At 40.1% G+C, this 11,620-nt stretch overlaps 1 protein-coding gene across 1 annotated transcript in view; it reads right to left on the reverse strand.

Moving 5' to 3' along the window:
- ELP3 (elongator acetyltransferase complex subunit 3) overlaps nucleotides 1-10,978 on the reverse strand; it is a 109,423-nt gene extending 98,445 nt beyond the window's left edge. Inside the window, exons 1-3 of the mRNA XM_059372634.1 lie at nucleotides 10,886-10,978; nucleotides 7,668-7,767; nucleotides 4,646-4,784 (exon numbers count right to left, since the gene is read on the reverse strand). Coding sequence (XP_059228617.1) covers nucleotides 4,646-4,784; nucleotides 7,668-7,767; nucleotides 10,886-10,904 — 258 coding nt within the window. The 5' untranslated portion in view covers nucleotides 10,905-10,978. The remainder of the gene's footprint in view (nucleotides 1-4,645; nucleotides 4,785-7,667; nucleotides 7,768-10,885) is intronic.
- Between the last annotated feature and the right edge of the window lie 642 nt (nucleotides 10,979-11,620).

Here is an 11,620-nt window from a genome sequence, read left to right on the forward strand (position 1 = left end):
CTTACTGGATAGAGTATTCTTGACTGAAGATTTTTTCCATTCAGCACTTTGGATATATTATGCCACTCTCTTCTGCCTTGCAAGTCTTCTGCAGAAAAATCCACTGATAGCCTTATGGGGGGGTTTCCCCTTGTTTGAACTGTCTTCTTATCCTCTGCTGCTTTTAAGATATATATATATATTTTTAATCACTACTTTTTGCCATTTTAATTACATTACATCTTGGGGTGGATCTGCTTTTGTTGCTTTTATTGGATGTTCACATTGCTCCTGGATGTGGATATCTGTTTCCTTCCCCAAATTAGATAAGTTTTCAGTTATGACTTCCTCAAATAAATTCTCCACCCCCCTTGATCTCTCTTCCTCTTCTGGGACACCTATAATATGAAGGTTATTATATTTGATGGAGCCACTGAGTTCCACTGAGTTCCCTAACTCTACTCCAATTTTTCATAATTCTTTTTTCTCTCTTTTGTTCAGCTTGATTATTTTCCATTACTTTATCTTATAGGTCATTAATTCAGTCCTCACATGTTACTTATATCTGCTTCACTTAGATCTCTGGCTGTAGCCTTATCTTTTTCCTTTCTTTCCTTTTCTGTCCTATTCTTTCTAAGTCTCTGTGCCTGTTTCTGTGTGTTAGGAAAGTCAGCTATATCTCCTGTTGAGGGTTATGGCCTTATGAAAAAGTCCTGTACTGCACTACTGTGTACTGTACCCAGCTCCGCAGGGCCTGGCGCTTCTGGGAATGTCACCAATGTGTGGTGCACATGCTTGCTGTTTTATCCTAGCTGATCTACCCTTTAGGCAAGTCATCTTCAAAGGCTCTCTTTGCCTTTTGTGAGTAGTGCTTGGCCCTGACCTGAATATAGTACATTTTAACTACGTGTGCTCTGGTCAGCTTGTGAATGAGACCTGTCACTACTGCTATCTGAACAGGGGCTCCACAAAACTTCTGAGTCAGGAGACACAGTGTAAGCAGGACTTTGGATCTGTCTTCTGGGGAGGGGACTGGCCAAGTTGGGACTGAGGCAAGCATGACAGAGAAAAGCAGTTCCATAGGAGAAAAGGCACTTGAAGTAAGGTTGGTATAAGCAAGTTAGGTAGCAAGTGTGGGCGCTACACTGATTCCCACGGTGGCCGTGTGCTCATATGAGGGATGCAGGAGGGAAATGGTGCCTGTTAATTCCTTGTTCATGGAAGGGTCTCTCCTTGAACTCTACTTCTCTGGGATGTGTTCTTGAGATGAGCAAATAACCTCTGCACTGTGTGTTCCAGGTGCTCTTCAGATTACTGTTTATACACTGTATGTCATAGGTTGTTTGCCTAACTTATAAGAGCAGTGCAATGCCCTCTGGGCTCTATCGTAGCCAAGCCCACTGACCTTTAAAATTCCAGACTTTATGTCCGCTGGTAGCAAGAACTCCCCAAATTCAGCCCCTCTAACTTGCCAAGCCAATTGCTATGGGGATTCATTTTCCCTGTGTCTTCCTTGGTATGACAGTGTTAGTCTGTCTCTCACCCTTCTCTGCCACTGCGGCTCACTCTCAACCACAATGGCATGATATCTTTCTCTCCCAAACTGTATCTCTACACTTACTACCTTCTTCAGCGTGGCCTCTTCTCTACCTTTAGTTGTGTAGTTTGTTCTGCAATTATTCAGGTCAATTTCTGGAGTATTTAGGATGATCTGATAGTTACCTAGTTATATTTGTGGGATGAGGTGAGCCTAGGTTCCTCCTACTCTGTCATCTTCTAACCTCTCCCTGTACTTCTGATATTTTTAATAATTCACTCTGTGACGCTGTCAAAGATGGATTTGGTGCAGGTAAGAAAAAGCAGACTAGTTAGGAAAAGACCAAAATAATCTAAACAAGAAATAATGAAGGCCAAAATATTGCTACCATTGGTGGTAGGAATGAACAATGCATTTCACATCTTTTGGAAACTGAATGGACAGAGGCACCATGGACTAGGATGGAGACAAAAGATGCATGAGCAAGTTTGAGGTTAGTTTTGGTTATGTTATACTTGAGGGTATACAGGCAGTCAAAAGAGAGATGTTTAACAGGCACTTCGATAAATGCCTGAAGCTTGAGGAGTGGTCAGAGCTGGAAGTCAGCATATAACAATACTTAGAAATGTCAATGGGTAATCACCAAAGAAGGCATGTATGGTACTAAGAACAGTGGACCCTGGATCACAGAAAACAACAATTTTTAGAAGCAAGCAGAACAAGAATAGACCTTAAAGAAAGCAAAGTAATCAGAGGTAGGAGTAAAAGAAGAGAGAGAATGGTGTCATGGAAGCCAGGCTTATTAGGTTCAAAGTTTGATAAGGTTTTGTCTTCCATAGTGGCAAGCTCATACATAATGCTGAAAAACGAAACATCAAGGCTTATCTACAGAGTGTGTTATCTGGGGATATGGAAGCAGACACCAAGAAATCAGCTAAGAGTTAAAAGTGCTTGCCCTGAGGGGAAAAATGGGAGGTAAGGGGTTTGAAAATATAGTTGACCTTTGAACAAGCAGGAGTTGAGGGATGACAACCACTCAACTCAGTTGAGTATCTACATATAACTTTTGACTACCCAGAAACTTAATTACTTTCATAGCTTACTGTTGATCAGAAGCTTTACTGGTAACAGAAACCATCAATTAATACATACTTTGCATGCTATAGGTATTATACAATATTCTTACAATAAAGTAAGCTACACAAAAAGGAAGTTTCAGGAAAATCATAAAGAAAATACATCTGTAGGGGCACCTGGGTGGCTCAGTGGGTTAAGCCTCTGCCTTCAGCTCAGGTCATGGTCTCAGGGTCCTGGGATCGAGCCCCACATTGGGCTCTCTGCTCAGCGGGGAGCCTACTTCCCCTCCTCTCTCTGCCTACTTGTGATCTCTCTCTCTGTCAAATAAATAAATAAAAACTTAAAAAAGAAAGAAAGAAAGAAAGAAAGAAAATACATCTGTAGTACTGTACCTATGGGAAAAAAATCTGCCTGTAAGTGGACCCATGCAGTTCAAACCCATGTTGTTCAACGGTATTAATTTCTCTTAAAGAAACCTTTACACTAGATACAAATAAATAAAAAAAAAAACACTTAAGTACAGGGAGAAGAGACCAGGATTGGTGATACATTGTATATGAAAGTTTTAGGGTTTAATTAACCACAAACGCAATATAATCCAGGAGATAAGACTACCAAACAAGTCAACATAAACTGTTATTACCAAGTATAATACTCCTATACAAATAACAGATTGAATTTCTATGATCATACCACACATACACAATTTAATTCTGGATATCATGTTTTAAGAGGGTCCAAATCCTATCTTTCACACTCATCTTTTTTATCCTAAAGCCCCTACCCTAATTCTAGCTCTTAACCTTACTCCTTGATCAAGCCAAGAGTATCCTAACTGGTCTTTTTGGCAGCAAGCTACTCCACATCTTGGATCCAAATTAATTTCCTGGAAGTCTATTTTGTTCTTATCACTCTCCTCAAATATCTTTAACAGGTTCCTATTACCCAGCTTCTTTACAGGACATTTAAGATCTTTTACAAGCTCATTCCCAAACTAACTCTTTACCCTAATGTTCTACTGCTTTCTCAAATCAATTATCAACCCCAGTCAATCTGAGATACTAACTGTTCCCTGCACACATCATACTCTTTTTTTTTTTTTTTAAGATTTTATTATTTATTTATTTGACAGAGAGAGATGACAAGCAGGCAGAGAGGCAGGCAGAGAGAGAGGAGGAAGCAGGCTCCCCGCTGAGCAGAGAGCCTGTTGCGGGGCTCCATCCCAGGACTCTGGGATGGGATCATGATCCGAGCAGAAGGCAGAGGCTTTAAACCTACTGAGCCACCCAGGCGCCCCACACATCATACTCTTATAACACCTCTTAGTGCCTTAGTTCCTTGTGCCTTTGGTCCCATTATTTTTCAAGCCTACTCTTCTCAGCTTATATGTCAAGTGAGTGCCATGCTTTCTCTTGGGCTTTCCCTAGTCTCTTTTACTTCAGGGACATCTTTGTCCTCTGGACTTCCATAATGCTTCCCACGATGTCAGTCACTTCACAAATACCATATACAGAATGCCTTTGTACTATTAATTACCTTTCAAAAGTACAAGGGGTGACTGGGTGGCTCAGTCTGTTGAGAGTCCTACTCGTGATTTCAGCTCAGGTCGTGACTGTGAGATTGGGCCCAGTATCGGGCTCTGCACGCAGCACAGAGTCTGCCCGATTCTCTCCTTCTCCCTCTACCTCTTCCCTTGCTCATGTGCTCTCTCTCCGTCTCTCTTAAACAAACAAAATCTTTTAAAAATAAAAGTACCTTTTATAAGTATCAATTGTATCGAAAGCCATGAGCTTAAAATGGCCAACAATATTTATCATATTGAGATAGTCACCATGTTCAATTTATACCTTTATGGCCTTCAGAATATCATCTACTCCTTTAAGCATGAGTGTTTTTCCTCACCATGACCTCATAACATTCTGCACGTGTTTCTACTGCAGCACAAATCATAATACATGGATTTTATTAAACTGAATCTAGGATGTTACATGGAGGCAAGGATTTCTGGCAGAAGAGATACACAATCAATATTTCATGAACCAAACTACTCACCCCACTGGCAGTTCTGATGGGTTTTGCCTTTAATTTGGGGACTAAGACCTTTCGATACTGAGGTGGGACAGCAGCGATGATATCCACCAGGCGGGGCTGTGCTGAAAGGCCATATTTGGCAGCTGTCCTGGTTTTCACCCTGGAAGTAAAGCACCTAGCATTATCAAAATCATAATATTTCAAGGCATAAACTTGAAACTACCAAAAGAATGACCTACAGATGACATCATCAACTCCTGTCACCCTAGGCGATGACAACAGTGGCTTTAACATTTGTGAGTATCAGAAAAATAGAAGAAAATCAGGAAATCATATCAACGACTTCTTCTCTTAGCCTGGAGTACCAGAAAGAAAACAAGATGACTAAAGGGAAGGGTGGCAGGACAGTGACACAAGGTAGGCCTTATTCAACAAAGTGCTCTGGCTTTCAAGGGTTCCACCCTTTCCTCAACCTCAACACTACAGCATCTGGGATTAATTCTGATGTAAGGGACTGTTTATTACACTGTAGGATTTTTGGCAGCTTCATCAGCCTCTACCCACTAGCACCCTACTTTCCATTGTTAACAACTAAAAATGTCTCCTGACATTGTGAAACATCTCCTGGGTGGATGGGAGGGTGGGTATCATGACTGGTTATGAGCCATGGTCTTAGACCAGACAAACAAACAAAAAATAATTTAAAGGAAAGGTGAGCAGAACTGAATAGTAAATAAAGTACATATATTCTTAGTGTTTTAAAATTTTTTCTAATATAAAGTAGTGTATACATAAAAAACAGAACATAAAACATATAAACATTCTTTAACATTTATGAAGCAAACACTTATGTTACTGCACTCCAAGGAACAGAATATGATCAGCACTTCAGAAGACTATACCCTTTCCCGATTATAACTTTATCCCTAATTCCTAGAAATAACCTTCAGCCCAGCCAATAATTCCTTGCTTTTCTCTATTATTTTATTGGTTTCTTGTTTCTTTGCTGCTAGCAAACCCTAATTTCTCATTTTAATCCATCTAAAAATATTGTGAAGTACTTGCATCATTTTCAAACGATGTTAATTTAGTACATGATTCATAAAAAGTACCTAAGTACTTGGTATGTCAAAAGGTATAAGGCATAGTTGTTTCACGCTCTATGTTTGTATGTTTGCATGTTTTCAGATGGGCATTCACAAAGCTAAATGTGCAAGTGATAAAAATATATGTGATAAAACACACATACAATAATAAATGTGTCCAGAGTTCAAGAGAGGAACTCACTGTGTGCTGGGGAGACAGTCATGGAAAACAGGTGAAGAACTGGCTTTAGACAGGCAGTGAAGACATGGAGATGCCACTGAGAGCAAACAAGCTGATTTATGTGAAGACACAAAAACAGGAATGCACATATTTTAAGATATATGGTAGACTTGATAGAAAGCAGGACATTTTCAATATAAAGCTACAGAAGTTTAAAAAGTAGGGTAAGTTGAAGCCAGACCAACAAGGTTTACATAATAGGCTGAGTAATATGCATTTAATTTCATAAATGTTGGGGACATACTGAAAACTGCTGTACAGTTAAAAGTTAAAAGATAAGAATTAACCCAGCAAGAGATAGAGGATGAAAGCATAAGCCACTGCAGTAGTCCAGAATTAAGTTCAAAATGGGATGGATTATTAGTAGTGGGAATGAAAGTGAGAGTCATAAAGAAGAAGAGAGTAAGCAAAATTTAAATACTAATTGGATCTAACAAAAACAATTTGAAGAGGACACTAGAGTTTCAAGCCTGGGTAAAGGTTAACACAATTAAGCAAAGAGGACATCTGCAGAGAGGCTGGTTTTCAGGAAGATGTTAACATAAACTATAGATATACTAAATTAAAGAGATTGACAAAAATATACAAGAGGTAGAAATGTTCTCTAGAAATAAAAGACTTTTGTATAATTAGCGGTATAGCCAACAATGAGAGAAAAGCAACTTCTAAGGACAGGATAGAAAAATCAGTAACATATAACTCCACAGTCAAGAAAGGATAGTTAAGGGGCACCTGGGTGGCTTAGTGGGTTAAGCATCTGCCTTTGGCTCAGGTCATGATCCCAGGACCCTGGGACTGAGCCTTGCTTGGGGCTCTCTGCTCAGCAGGAAGCCTGCTTCTCCCTCTCCCACTCCTCCTGCTTGTATTCCCCCTCTTGCTGTCTCTCTCTCTGCCAAATAAATAAGTAAAATCTTTAAAAAAAAAAAAAAAAGGAAAAAAAAGACAGTTAAGTAACTTATTTATTCTTTTAGCAAAAATTTATTAAGTGCAATATTCCAAGAAGTGATAAAACACTGCAGTATCTCACACAACAGGAAACAGTCTTGAAAACCCTTTCATTATAGCAGATCTACATAGTGAATATCTAATGAAAACAAAAGATGTAGAGATGAAAGACTACTCTTAACTGAGAATGTAGCAAAGTCAAAACTACAGATGAACAGGTCATAGAGGCTATAAAGTAGGAAAGGGTTGTATTAGATCAAGGATATCCCAAAGGCAGGGTCTTCTTGAGAGAGTTAATGCTTCTTCTGAGATAGTAGGAAGGGAACAAGGATGTGAAGTGATGTAGCACAGAAGATAACACGGGCTCTAAGACGAACAGACGATCTAATTCCAAATCCCAGTTCTGCCAATTACTAGTTCTTTACTTTTAGGCAAATTATTTAACCTTCCTCTGTCTCAGATTATCCAACTGTCAAATGACAGTTACGTAAGTACCTAACTCCCACAGTTTTTGAGAGGACCAACTGAACTAATATAATAAACTACTAACAGTGATTGGGACATAGTAAGTGCCCAATGAATATTAGAAGCTATTTGTGTTATTAGGCTATGAGAGAATTTTGCCATAAATGAGAGACAGGGCAGAGCAGAAAGCTAAGTTCTTATTTAAATTTAAAATGTGAGAAAGAAAACAAGTAGTATTTATAATTTCAATAAAAATATCTACCACCTAAGAACAGGATCGCCTTCTTTGTTTTATAAATCAACTTACTTATTCAGATCGATGTCTTTCCCCTGTTCATGGGCTTCAATTAGTTGTTTAATAACGTCTCCTATAGTCAGCATCATCAGCTCAGCAGGGCTGAGATCTCCTAGAAAAATAATATTTAACAATATAAAAATTCATTTTACCCAGTAAAGTTTTTTGTATTTATTTTTTCCTCCCAAAATAATTCCAACCATCCCAGATGAACAGCTCAAATTTACAAAAAAACACCAAACTTCCACTGTTTACAGTTTGATGTATCTTTTGTAACTTTAATTAGAACAAACTTGCTTCACCTATACATGGGAAGAACTCACTTTAGAAGCACAAACATTGTAAGAACGATAAATACAGGGAAGAAGAGAGACAAACTTGCGGAGAAAGAACCTAATTGCACAAGAAAGCACCAAAGTGGTTAAAATAGCTTCCCTTTATCTCCAGAATTGTAATGACATTTAGATGCATTCTTTCACCTAACTCTCAGAATGCAGTAGATAGAACAGGAATATTTGCTTTTCCATTAAAAATGCCACCAAGTGGCAAGGCTGAAACTCAAATCCAGGTATCCACAGAAGTAATATTACAAAGCAATGCAATGCTACCTTGTAATACAAAGGATGTTGGTTCTGTACTTGCTTAAGGATCTTAATGCATCTCTAAAATATAATCTATTCACCATCATGACCTTCTGGCAACTGAGGCTGACGAGACAAGCAGAAGCCGACACGTTCTTACATGACCCCATTCCAATTACAGTAGATTGGTTCAAGGATGGGCACCTACCCAAGTCAGGCCAAGCGGAGCTCTTTCTTCAAGACAAAAAAATGCCAGTTTCCCACCACTGATAAAAGCCATGAGACTACGGCTTGGGAACTGCCACCAAACATAATGCCGGCCTGTAGAGAAAGCTAGTGCGCAGAGATGATGGAATCATCAGAGAGAAGTATAGACGAGAAAGCTCTGGCAGTTATGGAGCCCCTTCATTTATTTTATCTCATTCGAAACCTCACAACACTGTAAAGTAGATGTTGTTAGCCCCTTTTACAGATGTTAAAAATTAAAGTAAGTTAAGATGCCATTGTAAATGGCATAGTTAAGACTCAAATCCAGGTTTTTCTCCACAACTTCCACCCTTTTATCACTAAACTAGGCTGCTTCTTACTTAATGAAACAAAGTTAACACATACAATGTTGAGAGAAAAAAAAGTCCATCTATAATCAGAGGCTAAATGCTTTCGAAACCATGTAATTCAGCCCTCCAGAGTTCCAAAAAGGCGCTTCAAGAAAAATATAACAGAGATAGGATTGGTGGTGGTGCCAGAAGAGGAAAAGGGAGGAAAGGAAAGAAAAGGAGGGTCTCTTTCTTCATTAAACCAAAGCAGCTCAGCTTTTGCATCTTTAATATACTGAAGCGAGGAAAAGAGGATTCAGGTGATAAAAATAAAGATTTGAAAACCACAAATGTATAGCTCTTGAGTATATAAAAAATTAACTAGAGAAGCAAATTAGTAAGAAAAGGCTTCATGGAGGAAATGGCACAGGGGTCTTTAAAGAAAGGAAAGGAGGGGACAAGCAAAACAGAGGGGAATTCAGAAGGAACAATGTCAGGTGTAGGAATTACCTATCTTTGTGTGAAGAAGTGTCGCCTGACAAGAATATAGGCTTTCTGATAAGGTTCAATAAAAAACAGATTACAGGGTACACTGACTACTGGAAAAAGGCATTTAAATGGAGTGGAGAATTATATATTTTCAGGTTTGGGAGTAAAAAGATGAAAGTAGTGTTTTTAAAAAGTATATAAAATAAAGAAAATGATATAAAAATAATTCAGAAGGTGAAGAGAATACACATAATTTGATACTAAATAAAAGGCCCTTGAAAGGCAACAATGTAAAAAAAAAACCCCACAAGATTTTAAGTAAAAAAACCTCGGACATTAGGCTCCCATCCCTAGATCCCAACCAACCCCTACTGGCTGTGTGATAATGGGAAGATCAAAGACTTCTGTACGCCCATTTCCCTGCCTGCCAAATTGGGATAAAACATACTCACTTGACAAGACTACTGCAAGAACCAAATGAAATAACACATAGGAAAGCCAAAGTATGTTCAAATATTAGTTATTGATGAAGGTGGTTTAGGAGGATGGTGGCCTAAATGATGAATAATAAACTGTGTCAAGAGGCAGGGCTTAGTGATAGATTAAGGGAAGAGTGTGAAGCTGTCTGGCCTGACAGTGTGAGGAAGAGCAGGGCAGAGGAAGAAGATGACTAACTGGGGGCATGTAATTTGATGCCATAAGACACCTGAAAATAACCTGGGCAACTGGAGCTGTTGTTCCAAGAAATGGTAGTGGATGCCCAGAGGCACAGTGATCAAAGACAGATTTAAAAGAAAAAATTGTGGTTTTTTGGGTGCACACACACAGTCTGACCATCAGTTCTACTTCCTATGGGATATAGATGGGATGCGATGGGAAAGTTACTTAATTCTTCGAATCTCCCGTGGGAATGATTCTACTTTCCATCACAGTGGAAATGATACCAACTTCAAAAATTATTAGCAAAGGCTCAATAACTAGTAGCTATTATTATCAATAGCCATCGATCATGATCAGACCGACTGCTCAGATGAGTGTACAGAGATAAGTTTAGAACTTGTGAGAAAAGACTTGAAAATTTGACTCCATCGTGTTGAAAACGAAAGATGGAACTTCTCCAGGGTAACTGAGGAGGTAGTATAAACGAAAAAAACTACATAGCTGACCCACAAAAAACTCAAGAACTCAGACTCTTCCTTTTTTTTTTTTTCAAACCCAGATCTTAAAAAAAAGAAAAAAAAAACCTGAAAAAAATACATGAAATGTATCCTAAAACAAATTTTAGCAAATTAAGAGACCCGAGAGCACGTTAAATCCACCGACCACGTTAACTCCTTGGAGGACACACCTTGGAATACAGCTTTTCCTGCCACCGGTGCAAAAGACACCAAATGACTACCAAAAAGGAAGACGGTAAGGGTAGGCTGGGTTTAAAAGGCGCAACAGGTAAAACGAGAAGGCAAGAGGCTGGAGCCGACACAGGGACTGACCCTAGGGTGGCAGGGCGACTGGCTCAGGCGGACGATTTCCGCGGGAAAAACAGCGTTCAGCACCTGACCGCCTAGGTGTTCGCTCCTTCCCTATCACCCTGCTTGCCTCTACTTCCTCTCCCTCCCTTCGGTACCTTTCCGCTTCTGCTTCATTTCTCCGCCGCGGCAGTAACCGCTGTCACACGCTGGGTAGCTACCAACTCGGACCTCGGGGAAAGTTGACAGCCACAAAGCAACCCCAGCCTGTCGTAAAATGACGGTCAACGTATCGTAAAGCTGTTCCCCGAAGACAGCCCGCGCCAAGGCCCGCCCCGCCCCTCAGCGGCTGCTCTCGAAGTTGCAGGAGGCGGGGAAAATGTGCTCGCCTGGGAGGTTTCTGCTGGGGTTTAAGGGCGGTACAGGGGATGGGCTGAAGGTAAAGGACAGCTGGGGCTTGGGCGTTGGAAAGCTCGACCTGAATAACAGAGCGGCCGGACAATGCTTATGAATAGGAGCTGAGCTAGCAGGCATAGATGGGAGTGTGAATGTAGGTGGTCTCTAAAGAGGAGCCCTGGACGCGCCACGTCCAAGGAGGCGGGGCTGAAAGGCGAGTGGGAGATCGATCGTCTGAGGCTAACCACCTAGTGTGTTGTAAACTAAATCAGAGCCTGGAAGAGACCATACAGGAATCGAGTATCAGTCTGAGGGGCAGGCTTTGACACCAGTTAATCACCTTAGTCTCAGATGAATGGCACAAATTATCGATAAACATCATGAAAGCAATGAAGATAACTCCAGAAAAACTAGCACACGCACGAAGTTTTGCAGAGTTTGGAGACAGGACTTGGGAAGACGCTTTCCTGAAAGCCATCCGTGATCTTTGTTCATGG

Source organism: Mustela nigripes, chromosome 1 (genome assembly GCF_022355385.1).
Source record: "Mustela nigripes isolate SB6536 chromosome 1, MUSNIG.SB6536, whole genome shotgun sequence".
Classification (NCBI taxonomy): domain Eukaryota; kingdom Metazoa; phylum Chordata; class Mammalia; order Carnivora; family Mustelidae; genus Mustela; species Mustela nigripes.